We start from the raw sequence: 27795 nt of genomic DNA, 5'->3' as shown, positions 1-27795 counted from the left end.
TGACCTTAGAATGCATTCCTGTTACCAGTTAATGGGATCCTTTAGAGACAGGAGCCATCCCCTTTCTAGTCAGTGTTCTTAGACAATTACTCAGTTACATAATTAGGGTTCTCTTTTTATAGAAAAGTAATTTGTGCTTTAAATAAGAATTCCTAAAGAATAAATTCAAATGATTTGGACAGAGTACTCTGATTACACCCTTAGCAAATCATACGCTAAGAACAAACTGCCATGCCAAGAAACATGACGTTTATTCAGTGGGTTTGCGGTAGGTGGTGGTAATTCTGAAGCTCTTGATTTCAGAATTCAAAAATTGTTGATGTCATAGTAGTGAAACTATTCTGTTTCACATTCTGTGTATTGTAGACTGAGAAAATGATTGAGAATATTATTTTTGAGAACCAAAGGGAATGGAGGTATAAATATAGAAGGAAGGTGAGAAATAACCCTATATTATTGCATTTGAATTGCGTGTATCACATGGAATCATGGTTGTTTTCTTAAATGTATTTCTTGGCTGTCTTCCTGAAAAGTCCTAAGAGCAGTATCACCCCTGATAGCATGAGTATACCTAATCCCATGCTTTGGGGAGGTGTCTCACCCTGTGGCTCAGGGTGAAGTGTATGTAAATAGGGTACTGGCGGCAGCAGTGGTCTGTCTGGGGTCTAGATTCACATTCCACTGCTGTCACTTTCTTCCTCCAAGGAGTAGATGTAGCGGAAGGAATCTGGACAGAAATTAGACCACACTTGTTTCACATGTTTTTTCCAGCTGACTAGCTTTGTGACCCAGAAAGAAAGTGAAAGTGAAAGTTGCTCAGTTGTGTCGACTCTTTGCAACCCCATGGACTATACAGTGCATGGAATTCACCAGGCCAGAATACTGGAGTGGGTAGCTGTCCCCTTCTCCAGGGGATCTTCCCAACCCAGGGATTGAAGCCAGGTCTCCCGCATTGCAGGCAGATTCTTTACCAACTGAGCTATAGTAGTGACCCAGGGTACACTACAAAATGCGTAGTTCTAACAGTCAGAGACAGTGGGTGTTCCTTGAGAAAAATGTTTTACTTTTTGTAAAATTGAGTACTGAAATCATAGGATTAGTATTTAACTTTTATTATTGAAATTATTTTTCACTGTGGGAAGAAATTATTTTTCACTGTCTTTTATTTTTAAATGCTAATGGTGCCTGTTGTTCTAGAGAAGTGTATATATGTTTTGCAAGGCTGGTTGGTAGTCCGCAGGGGGAGCCGTGTTTTAACCTGGCCATCAGAGAGAGAGCATATTAATAAAACTATTAAAAATTTTTTTTAATTTATTTTTATTATTTTTGGCTGTGCTGGGTCTTTGTTGCTGCATGCAAGCTTCCTCTAGTTGCAGTGAGTGGGAGCTACTCTCTAATTGCGGTGCCCAGGCTCTTCATTATGGAAGCTTCTTTTGTTGTGGAGCACAGACTCTAGGGTATGCAGGTTCTAGCAGTCATGGTGCACGGGCCCAGCTGCCCTGCAGCATGTGGAATCCTGGACCAAGGACCAAACCCATGTCCCCTGCATTAACAGGTGGACTCCCAACCCTTGGACGCAGGGAAGTCCCCAGTCAAAACATTTTAACAAGAGGTTTTGCTTCTGGTTTTCCCCCTTACATCTGGTTATTGTTTTGCATTCGATCACTTCTTCTTAGCTTTCGCTTTCTTAGTACAATGAGAATATTTTCAGGCCTCAGTAATTTCCTGCAGACTATTACCACATTATGTCTAATTGAAGGGAATAGATATTTAAAAGGTAACTTTATATTGCTTATATAAAAATTTCCTTGTGGAAATTTGTAAAGTATAAAAAAATAACAACAAGAAAATAATATAATAATATAATCCCACTACCCTAAGGTGACTGCTGCTGCTGCTGCTGCCAAGTCACTTCAGTCGTGTCCGACTGTGCGACCCCATAGACGGAAGCCCACCAGGCTCCCCCGTCCCTGGGATTCTCCAGGCAAGAACACTGGAGTGGGTTGCCATTTCTTTCTCCAATGCATGAAAGTGAAAAGTGAAAGGGAAGTTGCTCAGTCATGTCCGACTCTTAGTGACCCCATGGACTGCAGCCTACCAGGCTCCTGCATCCATGGGATTTTTCCAGGCCAAGAGTACTAGAGATGACTACTGTTACTTTTTTCTCTATCCTTCCAGTGTGTTTTCTTAGGTATGGAAATTGCACAAAACAATTCCATTTAGTTTTTACAAGATTGGGATCATGTGGAATGATGCCAGTATTTAAATGAGCATATCTGTGCTTTAGTCATTCCATTTTGCTGTAACTGCTGTTAGCAAACAGTTCTCAGCCCTTTTCCCCTGCAACCCAGCTTGTTCTCATGGGTGAAGCCAGGTCATGATGGTTTATGCAGACCCAGAGCCTCTGTCAGCTCATCATATGGAGATAAATAACCATTGCTAGGTAATAGGATTGGTGCACAGTCCTCTGGGTGTTGTTCTCCTGGAAAGTTCCCATCATGTCCTTTAGTGAACAAGATTATACGAGACACTCCCATAAGGTAAAAAGAAGTACTTTACAGAGTAACCTTAAAACAGACTGAGACACTTCAGATTTGGGGGACTTCTGTCTCTGAAATTGCCATCTGCTCTTCAGTCACTTCCATCAGGTTTGTTTTCTTGGCTCTTCTCTCTTTGATATTTCTGGTTGCTGGGACAGTCCATATGACCTGGATAAGACCATGAGTATTTGTAACATAGTTAGGAATCAAGAATAAGCAGAATTAATAACATTCTCAGATCACTGAATAGTGATGGGATTACCTTCAGAGCTGTTCCTTTTTCTTTTTAAATTTATATTTGTTGATGACAGAGTAAAAGTGAATGTTCACACTGCCCCCTGTGTTGTCTTCTAGAAATGGCTGAGCAAGAGCGCTTTCTGCTGCACCAGGAGACCCTGCCTGAACAGCTGCTAGCTGAGAAACGGCTGAGTCTCAGTGCCATGCCTGTACTGACCGCATCGCAACTCATTGGCGTATGTGCTTTTCACATCCCTATGCCGTCTTAGTCTCAGAACAACCTGTGTTTCCTTGGCCCCTTAGTACAGTTTCTCAGAGTAGACATCTTTCCTTTTCCTGTTTTCCTGGTCACGGTCCTCGGGAGTCAGGTATCAGAGCTGCTTAGGAGCAGGATGCCAGTTAGCAGAAAGCGGAGGATCAGCCTCTGCCCCTAGTAGCTCTCTGTCTGTTCCTCAAGATGCTTATCCAGGTGGCCAGAAGAAATTACTTCCATTGTGCTTTTCTAGTACAAGACAGATATGTATGAAGAGATATAGTTCAGGTTCTTTAAAAAGAAAGATGGTTTTAGGAACTGGATTTGCACAGCCTGTAAGTGCCATCCTCATCATTCCTCTGCAACATAGCAGGTTCCTGAGGACATAGCTAGATTAGGAGCTGCAGCCCAGAATAAGGCAGTTTTATTGTGTACAGTTACACCCTTAATTCTGCTTCTCTCTTTTCCTTTCAAGAAAGTATTGCAAATGTAAGAGCAATGTCTTACAGTCACCTTGAATTTACCCTAATTATGTTACTAAGAAAGCAAGCAATTCAAAAACTTTGGTATTTTAGCCATTATTAGTATTAATAACAGATTTCCTATTGAGCTCACATTGAGCTCACAGCAGCTTCTCCTAATAGAGCATATCTAATTTAAAAACCTGAGGAACTGTTGCCTGTAAGACCATTGTTTTATATACTGGTAAGATGGAAAAAGTTTTACCAACTTTACTCTGATACATTATCAATTTTAATACTGCATTCCAATTTCAAATATGTTGACATTGGGGAAGAAAGGAGGTTCAGAAACAAATAAAATATTGTTTTCAAATGTTGTAACACAATGACAACAAGTGGATAGCTTTTTTTCTGAAATGGTTTGAATATTGTCTTTGCTGTTAAAGGATTTTATGCAGTATTTTAAAAAGCAGTGTTATTAATAGGACATTTATGACGTGTTACAGGACATTTATGATTATATAGTTAGCTGTGATCTAACCAACCAGGGATAACCGTTGGTAACATACTGGTGTGTTTTCTTGTCTTTCAAGTAAACTGTAGACCAACTGCATGCTTTCTCATCAGTCTCAATGTTTAAAAAACTATTGAATGAAAGCATTTCAAAAGCATTATAGCCAACTTTAAAAATGCAAGAGCAATTTACTGATATTCTAAAGCTATATATACACCAACTTATACAAGTTAATTACTAAATGAACATAGGTGTATTTTAAAAGACAGTTTGTTGTGAGGTAGATGGAGTTTAATTTCCAAATGTGCCACTGTTCTTTGCTATAAAGATACCTGTAAATGTGGTAACTTCTCTGTAAATCTCTCTAGTCTTGTTTATAGGATGACTTAGAATAATTCTCCTGTTGTTTTAACTTGCTACAGCTGTATATCTGTGAAGAAAACAGAAGAGCTAATGAGTATGATTTCAAGAAGGCTTTGGACTTGCTGGAATATATTGATGAGGTATGTAAAGTCACTTAATAATCTCAGGTAAGGATCACAATTTGTGTATAGTTTTCTGAAGAACTGAGTACATCTTGAAAATGTCTTAATTTTAAAAGACTACCTGGTTCAGCTACCAGTAACTCTTTTTTTTTTTTTTTTCCTGGAACTCTCTTGCTTTTTTTTTTTTTTTAATTTATTTATTTTAATTAGAGGCTGATTACTTTACAACCTGTAACTCTTGGAGTACATAAAAGTCTTTAGAAAAGCTCACCTCCTGATAATTCTCACACATTTCCAAGTATCTTTTTCTCTGCAAAAATAAAAATTGCTTTTAAAGGTCCTGACATAGTTTTTCTCTTTTATTTAATGAGTCATTGTTAGTTTCTCAAACTGATAGGCTGCTTTGTCAATTTATTCTTCATAGTACTCACCCCAAGAGAAGCTGTTTCTCAGCCTGCTTTGAAAAAAAAGATTGTAATGATAATTTTGTAGGGCAAATAGTCAACCCTGCAACTGAGAGTAGTTTGGTAGATTATAAAGACATAATATGTTGGTTTTTATGTTCAGTTCAGTTCAGTCACTCAGTCGTGTCCGACTCTTCGCAACCCCATGAATTGCACCATGCCAGGCCTCCCTGTCCATCACCAACTCCCGGAGTTCACCCAAACTCATGTCCATCAAGTTGGCGATGCCATCCAGCCATCTCATCCTCTGTCGTCCCCTTCTCCTCCTGCCCCCAATCCCTCCCAGCATTAGTCTTTTCCAATGAGTCAACTCTTCGCATGAGGTGGCCAGAGTATTAGAGTTTCAGCTTTAGCATCAGTCTTTCCAAAGAACACCAAGGGTTGATCTCCTTCAGAATGGACTGGTTGGATCTCCTTGCAGTCCACGGGACTCTCAAGAGTCTTCTCCAACACCACAGTTCAAAAGCATCAATTCTTCGGTGCTCAGCTTTCTTCACAGTCCAACTCTCACATCCATACATGACCACTGGAAAAACCATAGCCTTGACTAGATGGACCTTTGTTGGCAAAGTAACATCTCTGCTTTTGAATATGCTATCTAGGTTGGTCATAACTTTTCTTCCAAGGAGTAAGCGTCTTTTAATTTCATGACTGCAATCACCGCCTGTGATTTTGGAGCCCAAAAAAATAAAGTCTGCCACTGTTTCCACTGTTCCCCCATCCATTTGCCATGAAGTGATGGGACCAGATGCCATGATCTTAGCTTTCTGCATGTTGAACTTTAAGCCAACTTTTTCACTCCCCTTTTTCACTTTCATCAAGAGGCTTTTTAGTTCCTCTTCACTTTCTGCCATAAGGGTGGTGTCATCTGCATATCTGAGGTTATTGATATTTCTCCTGGCAATCTTGATTCCAGCTTGTGCTTCTTCCAGCCCAGCGTTTCTCTGTTTAAAATCTTGACTCTCTCGTGCTTCCTGATAAAATCAGGTTATCTTGGAATAATCGGATACAATTTCACATAAAGTTATTGATAGTCTTACTCTCCTGAGTCAACTTTAACATCTTACAGAAAGGGAAATTTGCCAGGCTCCTCTGTCAATGGAATTCTTCAGGCAAGAATAGTGGAGTGAGTAGCCGTTCCCTTCTCCCAGGGATCTTCCTGACCCAGGAATCGAACTGGGGTCTCCTGAATTGCAGGCAATTCTTTACCAGCTGATCTACCAGGGAAACTCTTAAAATTATAAAGTAAAGCTTAACAATATTTATATAGTATTACGAGCTGACATAACTAAAATTTAAACATATATTTTTTAAAATCAGGACTTAATGAAGATTTTTTTTTGTTTTGCTGTGAAGGAGGAAGATGTAAATATAAATGATCTAAAACTGGAAATCCTTTGCAAAGCTCTTCAGAGAGATAAGTAAGTTCCCATAGTGTGAATCTAAGACATGATTTTGGGATAGGACTCTTTAGGAAGATTATGAGATCATGCATCAATTCATTTTATAACCTAATTGTATTGTAATATGTATTATGAAAATATTAATAGTTTCATTAGCAATCCTAATTTTTTTTATTCAGTAATTAAGGAATTGCTTAAGGATTTAGGACCACTGGAGTAATGATTCTCTACTTTTGATTTTAAATTTTGCATTGTCAATTTGCACAGAAATATATATGTTCCTTATTTTCTCAGAAGTTGGGCTAGTTCTTCATAGGAAGACTTGAGGCTACTTTTTTTTTTTAATAAGAGATTAGTACAGGTTGAGAATCATTATTGTCTCCTAAGTTACTGAGATCTCTTTTTAACTGTAATCTCCTTGCAGAGAAGGATTTCTGTCCACTGGAATGGTGGTGTTAAGATTCATTGGCAAAGAGAGTCTGAGAATATCAGTTGTAGAGATGGATTTTTCCCAGGGAAAGAATTTCTTAAAAAATTTTGGCCACACTGCATAGGATACAGCATGTTAGTTCCCCAAGCAGGACGTGAACCCACGCTCCCTGCAGTGAAAGTGCGGAATTTTAACTATTGGACCGCCAGGGGAAGTCCATACTTTTTTAAAAAAAAAAATTGGGGGCCAGAAAATAGTTTTAAAGAGAGCATGACTTGAGTGCTAAAGGCCTTCTCTACTCAATTTTCCTTAACGTGGCTTTGAGAAGTTGCAGTGGGACTATTTTTACTAAAGCATTTCTTCCGGTGATCACTCATAGATAGTTTAAATTGTTGTCAGATATGGTCTTGGAGGTCATTCTCTGAAGCATCTAGCTCTGCCTGTTGGGTTCTGCTTCCCAGTTGTAAGAAGCATACTATGTCATTTGACTGGAATTCCTTGTCTTGGCTTCAGAGTATGAGGGATGTGGCCACTGATTACTACAGAGCATGGTTCTGTGGGTTTGTATTTCAGTAGCAGATAATCTCAACCAGATAAAGAAAATTTGGTTACATCAGACACTGGTTGCCATTTTATGAAAAACAGAATATATTATAATATATTTAAACTACGTTTAAACTATTGCCTGTGCTCTGAAAGGTCATACTTTGGGGTCATTACTAGGTTTGTTACTTACTTACAAAATTTTCTTGGGAAAAATACCTTACTACTTGGTTTGAACATTAAATGCATACTACCTGGCTGTAGCATCTTATATCTAATATAGAGACTCTGGGTATATCTAGAGACTCTGGGTATATCTGATTTGAAGCTCCTTTATTTAAGCAATTTTTAATAGTGTCACAAAATTCAAGATTCTTTACCCCCTGTTGTTGCTGCTGTTGTTTAGTCACTAAGTTGTGTCTGACTCTTTTGCAACCCCATGAACTGTAGCTCACCAAGCTCCTCTGTCCATGGGATTTCCCAGGCAAGAATACTAGAGTGGGTAGCCATCTCCTTCTCCACGGCATCTTATCAACCCAGGGACTGAACCAAAGTATCCTGCACTAGAGGCAGATTCTTTACCTCTAAGCCACCAGGGAAGCCCACTACAAATACCAAAACAAATCCACAACAGAAAACAAGTCATTTATTTCAGATTATGGCCATGGTTTCATTTTCTCCTCACAGTGGTTTTGTTTTTTAGCTGGTCCAGTTCGGATGGTAAAGATGATCCAATTGAAGTATCTAAAGACAGTATATTTGTGAAAATCTTACAGAAACTTTTAAAAGATGGTAAGTGATTGGTTAATATTGGAAATTACAGTGTCACTCCTTGGTTTGAACTCTTAGAATAATGGAGATTTGCCTAGGTATCAAATACCAGAAGGTTAAAATTAAATGGTATTGTACTTAGATTTGTTTAAAATAAAGAGAGGGAGCTGTGTCATGGCGGAGTTGCCATCTGCTTGGCCAGTTAACTCTTGTGAAGGTTGAAAATCTGAAATGCAATTTTTGTGGTGTGTCCTATACTAAACTGGCCATACCATGCTTGAGAACAAACCACAAAATATTCTACCAGTTCATTTTGGATATTAAAATTAGTTTTAAGGACAAAATAAAAGGAAACAAGGGAGTATGTTTTGTGTATGTTTTGTTCCTGAGACAGAGAACAAACTTCTATTTCCTGATCAAGATCCAAATAAGTAAAGAGGCTTTTATAGTTAAATGTTTGTTATGAAGGGAGATGAGGTAGAGGACACTTAACTTTTACTTCCTTTCATATAACTAATATATGGAGAATGTTAGACTAGAGATGAGAGATTTTGTGCATTTTATACACGAAGGTGTAATCACTCACACTCACCTAGAGTTGGACATCCTGGAATGTGAAGTCAGGTGGGCCTTAGGAAGCATCACTACAAACAAAGCTAGTGGAGGTGATGGAATTCCAGTTGAGCTATTTCATATCCTAAAAGATGATGCTGTGAAAGTGCTGCACTCAATATGTCAGCAAATTTGGCAAACTCAGCAGTGGACATAAGACTAGAAAAGGTCAGTTTTCATTCCAATCCCAAAGAAAGATAATGCCAAAGATTGTTCACACTACTGCACAGTTGCACTCATCTCACACGCTAGTAAAGTAATGCTCAAAATTCTCCAAGCTAGGCTTCAGCAATAACCAGACCACCTGACCTGCCTCTTGAGAAACCTGTATACAGGTGAGGAAGCAACAGTTAGAACTGGACATGGAACGACAGACTGGTTTCAAATAGGAAAAGGAGTACATCAAGGCTGTGTATTGTCACCCCGTTTATTTAACTTCTATGCAGAGTACATCATGAGAAATGCTGGGCTGGAAGAAGCACAAGCTGGAATCAAGATGGTTGGGAGAAATATCAATAACCTCAGATACGCAGATGACACCACCCTTATGGCAGAAAGTGAAGAAGAACTAAGAGCCTCTTGATGAAAGTGAAAGAGGGGAGTGAAAAAGTTGGCTTAAAGCTCAACATTCAGAAAACTAAGATCATGGCATCCGGTCCCATCACTTCATAGCAAATAGATGGGGAAACAGTGGAAACAGTGTCAGACTTTATTTTTGGGGGGCTCCAAAATCACTGCAGATGGTGATTGCAGCCATGAAATTAAAAGATGCTTGCGCCTTGGAAGGAAAATTATGACCAACCTTACAGTATATTAAAAAGTAGAGACATTACTTTGTCAAGAAAGGTCTGTCTAGTCAAGGCTATGGTTTTTCCAGTAGTCATGTATGGATGTGAGAGTTGGACTGTAAAGAAAGCTGAATACAGAAGAATTGATGCTTTTGAACTGTGGTGTTGGAGAAGACTCTTGAGAGTCCCTTGGACTGCAAGGAGATCCAACCAGTCCATCCTAAAGGAGATCAGTCCTGGGTGTTCATTGGAGGGACTTATGCTGAAGCTGAAACTCCAATACTTTGGCCACCTGATGCTTAGAGCTGACTCATTTGAAAAGACCCTGATGCTGGGAAAGATTGAGGGCAGGAGGAGAAGGGGACGACAGAGGATGAGATGGTTAAATGGCATCACTGACTCAATGGACATGGGTTTGGGTGGACTCCAGGAGTTGGTGATGGACAGGGAGGCCTGGCGTGCTGCAGTTCATGGGGTCACAAAGAGTCGGACACGACCGAGTGACTGAACTGAACTGAATACACGAAGACAAGTATAACTCATTTATTATAGAATTATTAAATCAAAAAGATGATGTTAAATCCAGGCAATGTGCAAAATAGGCTAACCTGTATTTACCAATCTTTTAAGATACAAGGACACTCTGTTTAAAACCACCTGGAATAAAGTACACAATGACAGAAACTGTTGTAAACTCAGCAGCCCTTCTAGATGGATATGAATTTTATTCACGATGCTGACATTTGCATACATGTTATGCAAATGTTCCATACCTACGTCTGCAGGACACATTATTTGATCTGTATAAGACATGCCCAGCCCAGTGCCTGGTAGATAGTAGTCACTCATTAAACTTTTTTTCTTTAAAAGGCTAGAATTATTTTACAGATTCACATTCATAGTTCTTCTGTAGTAGATTGCACTCTGCAGTCCTCTGCTTGAGACTCCCTGGTTTAACTGAAATGACGAGGGCCTCAGAGGAGAACCATGGAGCTCACCACACCAGCCAACATGTGAGTGAGGTGAAAGAGCAGCGACCTCTTGGTGCTTACATGCCACAAGTTTCACTCTGGATAGAACTGTTGACCTCAGTACTGACCTGGAGGTTTGTTTATGAAAAATAGACTATTGACTACCCCACATTGACAGTAGGTTTAATGAACACTTTTATTTTCAAAGATGAATAAAGAACACAAAGGCAGTTAAGCCATTTCATTGTCAAAAAATAAAAATTTTAAATTAAATAATGGAGATAACAAAAGAAAATATCTTTTGCTTAAAAATACTTGAAATTCAGACAGTTAAAATATATCTCCTAGGCTTTCTCTTTTCTATATTTGGAATTGAAGAAATAACTGGATATGGTTGATTTCTTTGTGCTGTTGAAGAGATTCATTTGGGTCCACATCTGATGTTTTCCATGAAGTTAGTTCTTGTAAAGGTGCCGCTGAACTGAATTGTGGCTAATTAAGTATATGATACTATTTAAAGTTCACCTGGCAGTTTTTGCTATCTTTAGATTATATATTGTAGATGGAAAACAAATAGAAACCTATAATTTTACAAAAAGGATTATTAAGTTTTGACCGAAGGACAAAAACAAGTGGAAGCTACTATATTTATTATATAATGATATAATATAAGTAATATATATTTATAATGGTATATATATATATAAAACAATACCAAGCTGAAGGCATTTATCTTTGGAATCTTTTTAATAATATGACTTCCATATTATTTACATTTACAAGAGTAAATGTTTTTAAAGGGCAGATTCTGGAGGTAAATATAGATAGCTTCCATTGTATTTTGTAGACTTGGGCAACCTAACAATTACTTCAGCTTATGGGATAAATTTAGCCTGTAGATATATTTAAGTTACCCACCTGGAGCTTTTCAGTTTTTATGTTTTGTTTTTAATATTTATATGCTTCCTTAATATGCTTTTCAGTTTTAAAGTATATTATAATGAGTGAAGTCACTCAGTCATGTCTGACTCTTTACCACCCCATGGACCCTGCCAGGCTGCTCCATCCATGGGATTTTCCAGGCAAGAGTACTGGAGTAGGTTGCCATAGAGGAGAAAAAAAATGTGTCATTGCATGGAATTTAACATTTTTCCTAATTAGTCTCTGGCATTTAATATTGAGAAGAGCTCTTATAAAAGTCTTATTTTCTATGAGAGAACAGAAAGAGAAATTAAGGAAACAATTCCATTCATCATTGCAACGAAAAGAATAAAACACTTAAGAATAAATCTACTTAAAGAAACAAAAGACCTATATATAGAAAACTATAAAACACTGATGAAAGAAATCAAAGATGATACAAATAGATGGAGAAATATACCATTTCATGGATTAGAAGAATCAATATAGTAAAAGTGAGTATACTACCCAAAGCAATCTATACATTCAATGCAATCCCTATCAAGCTACCAACAGTATTTTTCAGAGAACTGGAATAAATAATTTCACAATTTGTATAGAAATACAAAAAAACCTTGAATAGCCAAAGCAATCTTGAGAAAGAGGAGTGGAACTGGAGGAATCAACCTGCCTGACTGCAGGCTATACTACAAAGCCACAGTCATCAAGACAGTATGGTACTGACACAAAGACAGAAACATAGATCAATGGAACAAAATAGAAAGCCCAGAGATAAAACCATGCACCTCTGGACACTTTATCTTTGACAAAGGAGGCAAGAATATACAATGGAGAAAAGACAATCTCTTTAACAAGTGGTGCTGGGAAAACTGATCAACCACTTGTAAAAGAATGAAACTAGAACACTTTCTAACACCATACACAAAAATAAACTCTAAATGGATTAAAGATCTAAATGTAAGACCAGAAACTGTAAAACTCCTAGAGGAGAACATAGGCAAAACACTATCTGACATAAATCACAGCAGGATCCTCTATGTTCCACCTCCCAGAGGAATGGAAATAAAAGCAAAAATAAACAAATGGGACCTAATTAAAATTAAAAGCTTCTGCACAATGAAGAAAACTATAAGCAAGGTGAAAAGACAGCCTTCAGAATGGGAGAAAATAGTAGCAAATGAAGCAACTGACTAAGAATTAATCTCAAAAATATACAAGCAACTCCTGCAGCTCAATACCAGAAAAATAAATGACCCAATCAAAAAATGAGCCAAAGAACTACACAGACATTTCTCCAAAGACATGTTTAACAAACACATGAAAAGATGCTCAACATCACTCATTATTAGAGAAATGCAAATCAAAACCACAATGAGGTACCATTTCACGCCAGTCAGAATGGCTGCTATCCAAAAGTCTGCAAGCAATAAATGCTGGAAAGGGTGTGGAGAAAAGGGAACCCTCTTACACTGTTGGTGGGAATGCAAACTAGTACAGCCACTATGGAGAACAGTGTGGAAATTCCTTAAAAAACTGGAAATAGAACTGCCATACAGCCCAGCAATCCCACTGCTGGGCATACACACCGAGGAAACCAGAATTGAAAGAGACATGTGTACCCCAATGTTCATTGCAGCACTGTTTATAATAGCCAGGACATGGAAGCAACCTAGATGTTCATCAGCAGACGAATGGATAAGAAAGCTGTGGTACATATACACGATGGAGTATTACTCAGCCATTAAAAAGAATACATTTGAATCAGTTCAAATGAGGTGGATGAAACTGGAGCCTATTATACAGAGTGAAGTAAGCCAGAAAGAAAAACACCAATACGGTGTATTAATGCATATATATGGAATTTAGAGAGATGGTAATAGTGACCCTATTGCAAGACAGCCAAAAAAGACACAGATGTAAAGAGCAGAGTTTTGGACTCTGTGGGAGAAGGTGAGGGTGGGATGATTTGAGAGAATAACATTGAAACATGTATATTATCATATGTGAAATAGATCGCCAGTCCAGTTCGATGCATGAGACAAGGTGCTCAGGGCTGGTGCACTGGGATGACCCTGAGGGATAGGATGGGGAGGGAGGTTCAGGATGGGGATACACATGTACACCCATGGCTGATTCATGTCAATGTATGGCAAAAACCACTACAATATTGTAAAGTAATTCAGTTCAGTTCAGTCGCTCAGTCGTGTCCTACTCTTTGCGACCCCATGAATCGCAGCACGCCAGGCCTCCCTGTCCATCACCAACTCCCGGAGTTCACTCAAACTCACGTCCATCGAGTCAGTGATGCCATCCAGCCATCTCATCCTCTGTTGTCCCCTTCTCCTCCTGCCCCCAATCCCTCCCAGCATCAGAGTCTTTTCCAATGAGTCAACTCTTCGCATGAGGTGGCCAAAGTACTGGAGTTTCAGCTTTAGCATCATTCCTTCCAAATAAATCCCAGGGCTAATCTCCTTCAGAATGGACTGGTTAGATCTACTTGCAGTCCAGGAGACTCTCAAGAGTCTTCTCCTACACCACAGTTCAGAAGCATCAGTTCTTTGGCGCTCAGCTTTCTTCACAGTCCAATTAACCTCCAATTAAAATAAATAAATTAAAAAAAATGTTTTCTGACTTCTCTTAAAAATCGAAAGATTTGCTGCACTAGACTGAAATATTAACCTGGTGGCCATCACCTAGAGCCAATGAATATTTCCCACTTAGAATGGGGTCGTAAGTTTTTAAGAAAATTGATCTTTAGGAAATTGATATTTTCACAAGTGTAATACTGTTTCAGAGATAAAAAGTCTTTATTGAAAGTGTGTTGATTGTAATGAATGATGTGTAAATATTGCAGATTAAGTCCCATAACATTTATTATAAGATTTTTATTGTATAATAACAAGTACCAAAAATGGTGCTTAGTTATTAGATGATGATGTTAAAATAAATTTTTAACATCATCACTTAGATGATGTTAAAAATAAACAGTATTTGATTTTGAGAAGCATGTGGTAATGTGACAGGTTATAAAATATTACCTTATTAATTTAAAATTATCAAATGAGAAAATTGTATATGCTGTTCTGTAACTACACAGATGCGTATTGGCTTTCCAGGTCCATAAAGGACTGACAAAGGCGTGGTTTCCCTCCTCCTGGTCTCAGAGAGAAACTGCCAGTATGTTACATACTGCAGATAGCTTTCATGGCAGTGTTCTAAAGTATTTCCTGAATAGGAGAATATAGAATTGTTGGAAATACTTGTTTTCTTTTTTTTTTTAATTTTTGAATAATTTTATATGTCTTTTCAAAAATAAACTTGAAATACAAAAGAAAGTTGATCAAAATCAAGGAAAATATATATTACCAAAGTTGACTCTGGAAATTAATTTTAAAAAAATTAAGCGAACCAGTCACCCTAGGAAAAAGCATTAAAAACCAGTTCTCAAATAAGCACCTCTGCAGTCAGGCATTTCTGGAGTGTGGGGAGACCACCCATCCAGGTGAAACAATGGGTCTTTGATCTGGGGGACAGATAAATGTCTGAAAGTCTTTTAAGAAGATATAGTATAACTTTGTCTTCCTTGATAACTCAGGATTCCTGTCTTAACAAATTTTACAGCTGGTTTATAAGCAATCTTTCACCGATACCTTCTGCTTCTTTTACTGTATAGCTACTTGGAATGCTGTTTGCTTGGTCTTGAAATACTTGTTTTCAAGTGATTATTAACTTAAAACTTCCACACTGAAGGAATGGCTTAAGCTGTGGAGAAAAATGAAAATATTGCAGATTGTTTTGATGGCTCTTTCGACCACTAGAGTCAAACATGTAGCCCAAATATATAGAACAGTCATGTAGCCCCTACCAAGTGAAGAATGTCATATTGTCAGGCCTGTGAGTATGCTTGGCAGATGGAAGGAATTTAGAACAGAGTATTTTCCAATAGCAGTGAGGTTATATTTTAAATAGAAGCACAGGTGTTTCTATCATCCGTCATCTTAATTCATTTGAGAATTATGTGAAAATTAAAAAAAAAAAAAAAACTTTCTGTGTTTGTATTTTTAGGCATTCAGCTCAGTGAGTACCTGCCCGAGGTGAAGGAGCTGCTGCAGGCCGACCAGCTGGGAAGTTTGAAGTCCAACCCTTACTTTGAGTTTGTTTTGAAAGCCAATTATGAATACTATGTCCAGGGACAAATGTGACTTTTTCTAAAAATGGTTGTTTTTCCTGAAAATTTGTATAAGTGTGTCCTTATAAAAACTTTAGACCTTAAACATCTAGAAGTTTGTACAGTTTTATAACATATATTTCTGAGTTTTTTATACTTTATTTGTAAGCTACTACAAAATAGTTGTATGACTGTAGTTTTGGTTTTCAGTTACATGATATTGTTTTTTCTTCCTCTTTTCCGTCGAAGTTTGTCAGTTGTTTTCATACCTACTACCATTCCTTTTTATCTCACTCCATCCAGGGTCCTGGTTCCAGCTTCTTGTATGCAAAGACCACTTCTAGGCTTTAGCTTCTATAACTCTAAAAACAGCAAGGTTACACTAAGTTGTCTCTGAAATTGCTGTGACTCTTAGATGTTATGTACTGCAAAGTGTCTGGAATATTTGTTTTGATTTTGATTAGGGCTGGGAGCAGAATATCTAGTGGGATAAGTGTCACAATTTGCTAACTTATGAAATAGACACAACAAAGTGGGGCAATTCAGTGTGAGCTTGATAACTGTTTACTTCATTGGGAAAAATGTCAAATTTCTCTACATAAATAATAGAATATTAATAAAAATATTTTGGTGAATAAAGCATATTTATGTGGCCTTCTAGTATTCTTACCTGGGAAATCCCATGGACAGAGGAGCCTGGCGGGCTACAGTCCATAAGGTCACAAAGCGTCTGACATGGCTTAGCAATGAAACCACCACCACCACAACCTATTCAGTCAGCTTCATGCATTTCAGAACGATTTACACTGAATTCCAGCTTCTCCTCAGTCTGTCTACCTAATGTAAGGAGTGAAACCTTTATAGAAACCTTTATGGATTTTCTTAGTATGGCAACTGATTTAACTGAAAAGTAGTTGTTCTCAAAGCTTCTTTGTCCTGGCCAATGTCATCGTGCAGTTTTTATCTGTCTTTAAATAAAGACGGAGTTGCTGGCATATTCAGGCTTTGGCCCAGTTGAATACTCGCTAAACAACTTGCTTCCAGCAGCCGAAAAGGTCAGGAGTTAAATGTGGTGAAGAGTCCGGTTCCTGGCTTCACAGAGCTCAGCCCTTCTGCCGGCTCCACTGCAGGCTGTAGATGCTGCCTCTGAGCTGCTCGCAGTGGTAACCAGAGGGCAGGAAGGGGCAGCCCGGCCTCTGGCCTCTGTCTGCATTGCCATGGTGGAGCAGGGTGAGGAGTGTCCTAACGCCTCTAGGGGAGTTAGGGAGAGAGAGTTGTCAGATGGCATAAGAAATGGTTGGATTCTTGTGTTAAAGGATGTTGGTTTTAGAGGGACTTAGTTCTTATCCATTGGAGAAGGCAATGGCACCCCACTCCAGCACTCTTGCCTGGAAAATCCCGTGGACGGAGGAGCCTGATAGGCCGCAGTCCATGGGGTCGCTAAGAGTCGGACATGACTGAGCGACTTCACTTTGACCTTTCACTTTCATGCACTGGAGAAGGAAATGGCAACCCGCTCCATTGTTCTTGCCTGGAGAATCCCAGGGACGGGCGAGCCTAGTGGGCTGCTGTCTGTGGGGTGGCACAGAGTCGGACACGACTGAAGCGACTTAGCAGCAGCAGCAGTTCTTATCCATAAGATCCTGTCATGTGACACTGTGCTCTGGGGACACAGGACCGTGCCACCTCCTTAAGTGCTACAAACCCAGTTACCCCATGTGAGGAGAGGCAGTGACGGTGACCCTGGCCCGCTGACCACAGTGGGTATAGTGCTGCTCTCACAGCGTGATGGCTGACTGTCTCATTTTGACAGAAAAAGGCTCTGCTACCTCTGTTAAGGATGGCCATAGCTCTAAGATGGTTGGGGCTTTTAAAAAAGAACATTTTAACAATAATAGCATAATTAAAGCCTAAAGATTTTGAGTACTTCTTTTCTTCTAAATTTAAAAAATTTCCACAACATAGTCTTCATCAAAAAATAACTGATTCTTTTACAAACTGAGTAGTTGATAAATTATAAAGGTACTATAAAGGTGAGCATGTTTATTAAGGAGACAGAAACAGTTCTGACTTGGGAAAGGTTTTCTTTGCTCCTGTCTTTGAACACTACTCAGAAAGTCACAGCTTTTGGCCCCAGTCAAACAATAAGGTGGTGGATTTGATTGTGAGGAGTGGGCCTTGTGTATTCTCCTGTTTTAGGGATTTGTGAATGTGTCAAGGATTAAGACAGAATTTGAGAATCACAGCAAGAGACATGCTGGAATTCTTGGTGAGGTAGAAGGCGACTGATACTGATGCCCTTTGTTTTGGCATCTTGTTTTTGAAGAAAACTTTTTAGAAATTGAATTTTGCTTCTTTTTATCTTTGAGGTCTGAATCCTACTTTTCTTGAAGCGTCCATCACCCCCCAAGTACTGGGGGACTCTCTGGGGGAGTCAGGGTGTGTGGCACAGTCCTCCACGTAACTAGACCTGGAGGAGAGCCACACTTGATGACCTTAGCCTCTCGCCATGCGTGGGCATATTTGATAACTACAGAAGTATCAGTGCAGTCCACCTACCTTTTCCTGGACAGTTTATTCAAGGAATCCTAGAGAAAACAACTGTCTATATTCCTATGTAAACTTAACTCATTGAATACCAAAGTGTATTTTTCACACAGAATCTTATATAATTCTATAAGTCAAAAAATACTGTAGGAAATGTGAAACCTCTCAAAAATATATGGAGGAAAATAAACCCCTGTAATCCCACTAGCCAGAAATAACTTCAGTTACCATTTTGAAATATAGCCTAAATTGTGCATGTATTACATCTTATAACCTATGTATTTTGATGTGAGGTATTATGAGCAACCTAGACAGCATATTAAAAAGCAGAAACATTACTTTGCCAACAAAGGTCCATCTCATCAAGGCTATGGTTTTTCCAGTAGTCATGTATGGATGTGAGAGTTGGACTGTAAAGAAAGCAGAGCGCCAAAGAATTGATACCTTTGAACTGTGGTACTGGAGAAAACTCTTGAGAGTCCCTTGGACTGCAAGGAGATCCAACCAGTCCATCCTAAAGGAAATCAGTCCTAAATATTCACTGGAAGGACTGATGCTGAAGCTGAAACTCCAATACTTTGGCCACCTGCGAAGAGCTGACTCATTTGGAAAGACCCTGATGCTGGGAAAGACTGAAGGCGGGAGAAGAAAGGGGTGACAGAGGATGAGATGGTTGGATGCCATCACCGACTCCATGGAGATGAGTTTGAGTAAACTCCGGGAGTTGGTGATGGACAGGGAGGCCTGGTGTGCTTTGGTCCATGGGGTTGCAAAGAGTCAGACACTTTTTAGACACTGAGTGACTAAACTGACTGACTATGAGCACTTGTATGTATCTTTAGTCCAGTATTTCTCAACCTTCTTTTTCATTATCATTCCTCCTTAGGAGACTTTTTAGGACAATTTTCTTCAGTCACTGTTCCCTTCGCCCCCACCTCCATGAAAACTCATGCCACAAGTATATTGTGTATCTTATTTATGGACCACAGCCTGTGGAGCCACAAATCACTGTAATGTCTGAGATTCTTTTAACCTCCTAAGAACTAACCTTTCCCCCTTCAAGAATGGATGTCTTCAATATTCCTCAAGATACGTGTTTTTTAAATGACTGCCTGACACTTTACCATATGGCTGTATTAATTTATTTAACAGATTCTGTCTCTCTTCTCAACAGTCTTAAAACACTTGGGTTATCAGTCTTGGGTTGGGTTGGTTTATTTATTTTTTACCACATTAAATAAATACTGGAATAAATCTCTACAAAAATCTTTGTGCATAAAACACATTGACTTTTCCTGTCTAAGTGCTCAGTGAGCAGTTGTAATAGTTGTTAGTGTCTTTTGCTCACCCTTACCACCTCATCCCTCTCACCACCTCCAAACCCTTTTAGAAGATAGTGTACCATTGTTTTTGTGTGTATTCCATGCACTTACCTAGTTTCAACCTTCAGTCTTAAAGAGTAGGTGGCATCCTCAGTTAAGAAGGCTGATTGCCTCTGGAAGCCACCTGCCCCAGGTCACATAGCCTATCAGAGGGACAGGTACACTCAAATGAGCTTTACTGAAGGGCAATCTTTTAACTGATTTACTACAGCTGATGTGTGGAAATGGCAAGGGGAGATGCAGTAGAGGGAAGGGGGAGGAATGGCTCCAGTGGAGTCTTTAGTCCCTTAGAGATGACAAAGCAGAGCAAGTCTCAGGCTGAGAAAACCAGTAGAAGATCGAAGTCCTCTCTTCCTGATTGCCACAGTTGACTGCACATTTTTAGATGTGTGGCTTAGGAGGACAGCGAATTTGGGTTTTTTCCTTTACCCACTTGGTCACTGGACTGTTTCTGACTTTGTGTTGCCAGGCAGCCCGCCCTCACTATTTTTTTTTTTTTTTTTGAGATGACAGAGGATGGCCGCATGTGAAGCCATGACTTCAAGATGTCTTTGGCCCTTCATTGGAGAAGATCCCTTGAGGATCTGTTAAGTTCCAGAACATACCAAGTGTTGGACAAGTTTAGAGGGAGACAGAAGGTAGCCCAACCACTCCTAGGGAAGGGAGAGTCTTCCAAGCCCCTGTGTGTCCCAAGCAGTATGGTACCCAGGACATGTCTGGCTCTTTGGACCTTGGTTTTCTTATGTTTAAAGCTAGTGTAACTAGTACATGTCTCACGTACCTCCAGATAGTAACAGGATTAACGGAACAATATGGAAACATAAGCATTTTAAAAGTTCATGTCTAAATAGGTCAGAAACCGACAGCACAAGGCTGGGATCCACAGACGGGAGGAGGTGAGGGATGTGGCTGAGGGGATGGGAGGGAGCACATGGGCTGAGCTGTGGCAGATGGGCCTGTCAGATGATCGAGCTGCAGCTGCCCCTGCAAACCTGGAAGCAGGAGTTCTCCTCTGAGCATAGCTTGCATGGCTGACCTTTCCAGGGTCACTCTCAAAAGGCTGTGCAGTCAGTGACCCGCTTACTCAGACGCAAGGCACTGGGTTGATCCCCAGAGCATACATGTATGGAGACTGCCTTCCACCTGCTCCTCGGACCATTCCTGAGCCAATGAGAGTTCAACCACCCCAGAGTGGCCCTCCAGGACTATTTCAACCAGCCTGACCCGGGGCAGAGAACAGACATGCCAACTGGTGTTCTTAGGGCCCACCTCCCCAGGGTTTGCTGTACCATCAGGTCTCTGCTAGCTTGTGAGTGCTTGATTCATAGCTTTTCATGTGTGTTCAAATCTAACAGACCCTGAGCTTACAAAAGCCTGATTCATAGCTTTGCATGTGTGTTTGAATCTAATAGATCCTGAGCTTACAAAAACTTGCACTGAGAAGAGTTGCACTGAGCAAGAGTTTTGAAAAATACAACCTCCTCCCCCTTTAAGATGTCAACAAGTTCTTAGGTATTCAGTAAATGACATTTGGTCTACCTTCAAGACCAAAATTGAAGCTATTCCCCTTACACTGTATACAGAGTGCATTCGCCACATTGTTTTCCCCTAGTGTCTCCATGTCACACTGCCACAGCAGAACACAAGGTGTTGAAATGTAGTTCTGTCCAGTATTCATTCATTCTCTAATTTAAAAAGCTGAATATGAAGGCACAGTGGCTTTATACACATTAGAGAGGCCCCATACTAACTCCCTAGTTTGTAATTGACTTTGGTCATTTTTTAGGAAGGTCTGCAGTAGTGTGCCGGAGAAGGCAATGGCAACCTGCTCCAGTACTCTTGCCTGGAGAATCCCATGGACAGAGGAGCCTGGTGGGCTGCAGTCCATGGGGTTGCTAAGAGTTGGACACGACTGAGCGACTTCACTTTCACTTTTCACTTTCATGCATTGGAGAAGGAAATAGCAACCCACTCCAGTGTTCTTGCCTGGAGAATCCCAGGGACAGGAGAGCCTGGTGGGCTGCGGTCTATGGGGTCGCATAGAGTCGGACACGACTGAAGCGACTTGGCAGCAGCAGCAGCAGCAGTAGTGTGCAGCTGGGGAGGAGGGTTTCGTATGTGCTTTTATATCCCTCTTCGAGGACCCACACCTGTCCCAGTTGCTGAGTTCCACCACCGAGTTCCTATTCTGGGAACACTTGAGCACATCAGAAAAATGAGTGGTTCCATTCTGGCTCACATCACATCACTGATGCACCCCTTAAAGCATGTCCCTGAGTTCATTGCAGAAAATTGTTCCTCCTTGTACCTTCCACAGCAAGGTTAGAACTGTTCCCCTCAGGGGAAAAAACAGTGAGAAGCACCAACTTAATAACCTCCTCTGACCCCTACTCCACCTTTACCATAAGTAGATCCAAATCCTTCTAGAAAATCAGAAAGACAGATCCCCATGTATCAGCGGTATAAATAGAACCGCTCTGCAGACTCTGGTGGACGGTGACTCTCCAAGGTGGATTGGGAATCAGCTGGCCTTGGCTGGGCATCACCCTCTAAATATAACGATGAGTTTGTTCAGCCTTTGCAGAAGGGAAAGGTTTTGCCCATCCTAGAGCGCGATGCCCTTGTCCTCCTTACAGGGAGGAGAGACGGTTGAGGCTTCATCTAGTAAGAGCACCTCTCAGTTCCCACCCTAGGGCTATGACACTTGCCTTTCCTCCCCAGGACTGGGAAGTCGGTGAGCCCCGCCAAGGATGCGGGAGTAGGGTGCTCAGCTCGGCCTGCCATACTCCAGAGCCGGCCAGTTAGTCACTCAACTTCACTCCCTTCATGAGCTCCCGAGCCCACAACACGTCCCCGAGACGGGCAGCTCTGGGTGTCCTGGCTCAGTGCCAGAGGCTGCGAGAGCCGCTGCGGGGCCTGTGCCGGGAGCCCAGCGCCTCCTCCCCGGACTCTCCACAGTTGTCCTCGCGACAGCTGCGCGCCCGCCGGCCGCCGGTGACCCTCTCCGGTGGGGGTGGGGGCCGACGGTGTCAGCCCTCTGGATTGGGGAGCTCGGGGTTGGGGGAGAGACCGAGTTCGCTGGGAGTCTGGGGGGAGGGATCGCCTGCCTCCCTGCCCGGGACTCCGGGAGTGACTCCATCTCCGGTCCTCTTGGCCCCACCACTAGGATATAGAGTCCTCCTCGGTGGAGTCACACTTAAGGAGTTGGAGGTGGGGGGTAGGGGTAAAGAACCCGAAGAAGAGGTGAAATGTGGGCGCACCTTCCCGAGGCTCGGAGAACACCGAATGGCCGGGGGCGGGGCGGCTGCGGACAGGTGCAGCCCGGGCGCAGGCTCACTGGTGCACCCCGAACACTCGGTGACCCTCGCCGCACCCCAGCCCCTCCGCCAGGCAACCGGGCGGGGTCGGGAGGGGCCGACCAGCGGGCAGACACTCCATATACGGCCCGGCCCGTGTTACCTGGGCTCAGGCCAGGCCTCTCCTTCTTTGGTCAGCGCAGGGGACCCGGGCGGGGACCCAGGCCTTGAACTGGTCGGGGGAGGGGGCTCTAGTGCCCAACACCCAAATATGGCTCGAGAAGGGGAGCGACATTCCTGCGGGGCGGCGCGAGGGGAGCGCCCGAGGGCTATATAAAACCTGAGCAGGGGGACGAGCGGCCACCGCAGCGGACAGCGCCGAGAGAAGTCTCGCTTCCTTCCCACGGTGACCGGGACCGGAGCCGGAGAGCCGCAGGTGTAGCCACCCGCCCAGGTAGGCAGGGGCGGGGTGGGGACAGAAGGACGTGTCCCACCGCGGCAGCCTGGAGAACTCCAGGTAGAGCGCGGCCCCTCACTGCATCAGCCCCAGCCCCGCGTCCTGTGAGCCGCGCCTCTGGCCCCAGAGTCACGTGTGCTTTAAAGAAGAGACAGGAAGCCGGGTCCTTTGGAAAGATCTCCAAATTTATTCCCAGCCCTTTGGGGCAGCTCTCCTTGACACTTCGTGCGTGCCGAGGTAGATGAAAGGTTTTGCTTTAGTCCTCCCCAGGGCAGTTCCTTCCCAGCAGAACCAAAGGACAGTAGAAGGGACAATTTCCCCTGGCTCGCCATCACTTCCAAGGGCGCTTCGGCTGAGTCTGAAGTGCCATGGAGGTCCAAAATAAGCCATTCGTGTCCTGGTGGAGTGCCCAAGCCCTTTCCACGGCGTCTCCTTCCACCCTCACAGTGGCCCAGAAATCAGGGTTCGCGGACCTTGACCCCCATGCGATGCCAGGGAGGGGCGGAGAGGGCGGTGCCTGCAGCGAAGGCAGACAACTCTCGGGTCTGTGTGTCCTGAGTTCCCAGATGGAGAAACGCTCTCTGTGGTCTCCTCGCAGTAGAGCTCGCAGCAGCGAAGCTCCGCCCGCGCGGCTTTGATTGCTTCCCCCGCAGGATGGCGCCGGGCTGCGGGCTGGAGGCTGGAGGTGTCCATAGGTCCCCGGGGAGGGAGGGCGCTCCAGCCAGCGGGGCCTCTTGCGTGAAACACTGAGCGTCTCCATGGCATTCCTGTCCTTGCAGAAACCAGATACCATGTGTGACGAAGACGAGACCACCGCCCTCGTGTGCGACAATGGCTCTGGCCTGGTGAAAGCCGGCTTCGCCGGCGACGACGCCCCTAGGGCCGTGTTCCCGTCCATCGTGGGCCGCCCTCGTCACCAGGTCAGGCTGCCAGTTCCCGGAGGGAGCCGGGCCGGGTCCCTACGCGGCCTAGCCCCGCTCCACTGGGAACCTCGGTAATGAGAGCTTGGTATATCCGCTCCGCAGGGCGTCATGGTGGGCATGGGGCAGAAAGATTCCTACGTGGGCGACGAGGCGCAGAGCAAGAGGGGTATCCTGACTCTCAAGTACCCCATTGAGCACGGCATCATCACCAACTGGGACGACATGGAGAAGATCTGGCACCACACCTTCTACAACGAGCTCCGCGTGGCCCCCGAGGAGCACCCCACCCTGCTCACCGAGGCCCCCCTCAACCCCAAGGCTAACCGCGAGAAGATGACCCAGATCATGTTTGAGACCTTCAACGTTCCGGCCATGTACGTGGCCATCCAGGCCGTGCTGTCCCTCTACGCCTCCGGCCGTACCACCGGTGAGAGCCCAGAAGCCCCCGCCCCCTCTTCCGGAGAGCCTTGCCCCTTCCCCGAGCGCCTAGCAGAGCCCAGCCGCTCATCCCCGACCCTACCCTCGCGCAGGTATTGTGCTCGACTCCGGCGACGGCGTCACCCACAATGTGCCCATCTATGAGGGCTACGCGCTGCCACACGCCATCATGCGTCTGGACCTGGCTGGCCGCGATCTCACCGACTACCTGATGAAGATCCTCACCGAGCGTGGCTACTCCTTCGTGACCACAGGTGCGCGGCGCCCCGGGCTCCCCAGGCGGGCGGGCCGGCAGACTGTGCGCTGTCCCCGGGACCCCGCGCTGAGGGCTCCTCTCCCGCCCCGCTCCCCGCAGCCGAGCGCGAGATCGTGCGCGACATCAAAGAGAAGCTGTGCTACGTGGCCTTGGACTTTGAGAACGAAATGGCCACCGCCGCCTCCTCCTCCTCCCTGGAGAAGAGCTACGAGTTGCCCGACGGTCAGGTCATCACCATCGGCAACGAGCGCTTCCGCTGCCCGGAGACGCTCTTCCAGCCCTCGTTCATCGGTGAGCCCCGGGCACCCGCCATCCGGCCCGTGCCAGCCCCGTGGGCCCCCCGGGCCTCCCGCCCTCTGTCTCACGCTCCCCTCCGTGGCCCCCAGGCATGGAATCGGCGGGAATCCATGAGACCACCTACAACAGCATCATGAAGTGCGACATCGACATCAGGAAGGACCTGTACGCCAACAACGTCATGTCTGGGGGCACCACCATGTACCCGGGCATCGCCGACCGCATGCAGAAGGAGATCACCGCCCTGGCCCCCAGCACCATGAAGATCAAGGTGGGTGGCGCCCTCCCCCAAGCCCCTTCCTGTGAGGGGCTCCCCGGCCGCGACCGCGCACCTGACAGGTCCCTACTGTCTTACAGATCATCGCCCCACCTGAGCGCAAGTATTCCGTGTGGATCGGTGGCTCCATCCTGGCTTCGCTGTCCACCTTCCAGCAGATGTGGATCACCAAGCAGGAGTACGACGAGGCCGGCCCCTCCATCGTCCACCGCAAATGCTTCTAGACGCCTCTCCGACAGCCGCGACTTCTCCCCAGGACGACGAATCTGCTCGCGGCGCAGGCGGCTGACCTCGAGCCACCGCGCAGCAGCTGCTCTCCAACCATCAGCGTTGCCGCTGCCGCAAACTGACACACTGTTTATAATGTGTACATACATTGTTTACCTCATTTTGTTATTTTTAAAACGAAGCCCTGTGGAAGGAAATGGAAAACTTGAAGCATTAAACTCAGCCGTTCTGTTTTGCTGCGTAAAGTTGTCTGCTGTGTTTCTTTGCGGGGGCGGGGAGCTGTGCGGATAGGGGAGTAAAAGGGACTCCGTCTTCCTCCGTCACTTTTCACAATACTCTAAATGAGTGCAGGCCTTACAAGGCCGTGAGTTAGGTCTTCCGCAGCTCACGGCCCTCGCCTCTGGCTCAGATCTATTCCTCAGACTGGCACCTGCGCCGTGGCCCGACTTGACCTCTGGCGTGTCCCCTGTGCAGGGCTATCTGCCGGAGGCGCCGGGGCGGCGCTCGGGTGGCCAGGGCGCGCCTCGGGCAGGGCGCTGACCGTGGTGCTGGCCTGGGGTCCCGAGAGCAAAGCGCGCTCCCGCTCCACCCGCGGGGGCGTGGCCTTACTGAAGCCCGGTTCCCTCCTCAATCTGAGATCTAAACTGAAAAGTGTGCGTTCTGCATTTGAGGAACCAGTTCTCCTTTGTTAAGTGAAGATAACCCCTTCTCGGGAAGGCCTTTGCTTCGTCTGGGTGACGAAGCGCCCTTTCCAGAGTGGGGAGGAGAAGGAGCCGCGCCCAGAGGTGGGAGGAGGCGAGAAAGGACCAAGTGAAGGCTCCAAAAGGACAGCGCGGCCTCAGCGGGGACAGGCGCGGGGGGCGGGCCAGCGAGGAAATGCCTTCAGGGAAGGAAGCGGAGACAGTGCTGAGCAGGGGTCAGCAACGAAGAGGAAGCAACCCTACTCCACTCCTGCAAAGTCCGAAAGGCACAACACAAAGGAACAGTTTGTATTTCTGAGAGAGCAGGACATCTATACATTTTAAAGTAGTCTAATGTTTTCTGGGAGAAGGCAATGGCAACCCACTCCAGTACTCTTCCCTGGAAAATCCCATGGACGGAGGATCCTGGTAGGCTGCAGTCAAAATTCCTGGGAAAAGTGTTTCCTAAATGAAATAGATTCTGACTCAAAGAAGGTAATACACTCATTCAGAAATGTTTATAAGAATCAACAATACAGCTATATGATACGCCACCTTGCCACATTCTCTCCTTTTATGGCCCATTGAGAAGCTTCAGGAATCACTGAAGCTTCTAAGGTAGGAATACTGCCAAACCCAGATATCAAAAGAACCAGTCATTCAGTAGAACTTAGGATTTTAATAAAACAAGTATATGATACCAAATCCATTGAAAACTATCTGTCTACCCCGGGTGGACAAAGGTTAAAAAAAATGGTCTAAATTCTAGTCTTTCAGAGGAACCCAACTGTTACTGAAAAATATCAGAATTACATGAGTAAGCTAACTGGCAGTTTACGTCTTTTTTTTAAAGCCAAAACCCAGGTCTCTTAATTAGAATTTTACTAAGAAATTTAAGGCAGTAATGACACATTTCTCCTGTGATCATAATCATCAAGCGACTGACAGAAGTTTTCCTCCTGCCTCATCTTTGACAGTTTTCTTCTCCTAAAAGCATGTACAAAATTTAGAAATTGTGTGGTTTCACTGGAAGTGTGCCAAATGACCTTTCCTTTTCTGGGACGTCTTTAAAAAGAAATAAGCATCACATATTTCATTAGTGTTCTGTATCTTTCCTTCTCTCAAGTAGTTTGTGATTGTAGTTATTCGGTAAATTGTGTTACTTATATTAGACCTGAGAGAAGATTTTTGGTGTGGTGTAGTAAATACTTTATATATATTCCCTGGGTGGAATAGGCTTCCCTTGTGGCTCAGGAGTAAAGAATTTGCCTGTAATTCAGGAGGCAAAGGTTAGAGTCCTGGGTCAAGAAAAAGATCCCCTGGAGAAGGAAATGATAACCCACTCCAATATTCTTGCCTGGAAAATCTTATGGACAGAGTCAGCTGGCAGGCTACAGTCCCGTGGGGCCCCAGAAAGAGTCAGACACAACTTATCCACTAAACATCTATATAT

The 27795-nt window shown here is 43.8% G+C and overlaps 2 protein-coding genes across 2 annotated transcripts in view; both read left to right on the top strand.

Annotated features, from left to right (window-relative positions):
- Positions 1–16203, top strand: part of NUP133 (nucleoporin 133) — a 54647-nt gene extending 38444 nt beyond the window's left edge. Inside the window, 5 exon segments of the mRNA NM_001076872.2 lie at positions 2895–3013; positions 4428–4508; positions 6311–6375; positions 8034–8122; positions 15459–16203. Coding sequence (NP_001070340.1) covers positions 2895–3013; positions 4428–4508; positions 6311–6375; positions 8034–8122; positions 15459–15595 — 491 coding nt within the window. The 3' untranslated portion in view covers positions 15596–16203.
- Positions 16204–23147: 6944 nt separating this feature from the next.
- Positions 23148–25904, top strand: ACTA1 (actin alpha 1, skeletal muscle). The gene is given in 7 exon segments (NM_174225.1): positions 23148–23240; positions 24023–24163; positions 24269–24593; positions 24697–24858; positions 24960–25151; positions 25247–25428; positions 25515–25904. Coding segments are annotated over 6 exon segments (1134 nt in total). The 5' UTR covers positions 23148–23240; positions 24023–24034; the 3' UTR covers positions 25659–25904.
- The last annotated feature ends 1891 nt before the right edge of the window (positions 25905–27795 follow it).

The sequence above is a fragment of the Bos taurus genome, chromosome 28 (assembly GCF_002263795.3).
Source record: "Bos taurus isolate L1 Dominette 01449 registration number 42190680 breed Hereford chromosome 28, ARS-UCD2.0, whole genome shotgun sequence".
Classification (NCBI taxonomy): domain Eukaryota; kingdom Metazoa; phylum Chordata; class Mammalia; order Artiodactyla; family Bovidae; genus Bos; species Bos taurus.
This window is presented reverse-complemented; position numbering and strand designations above follow the sequence as displayed.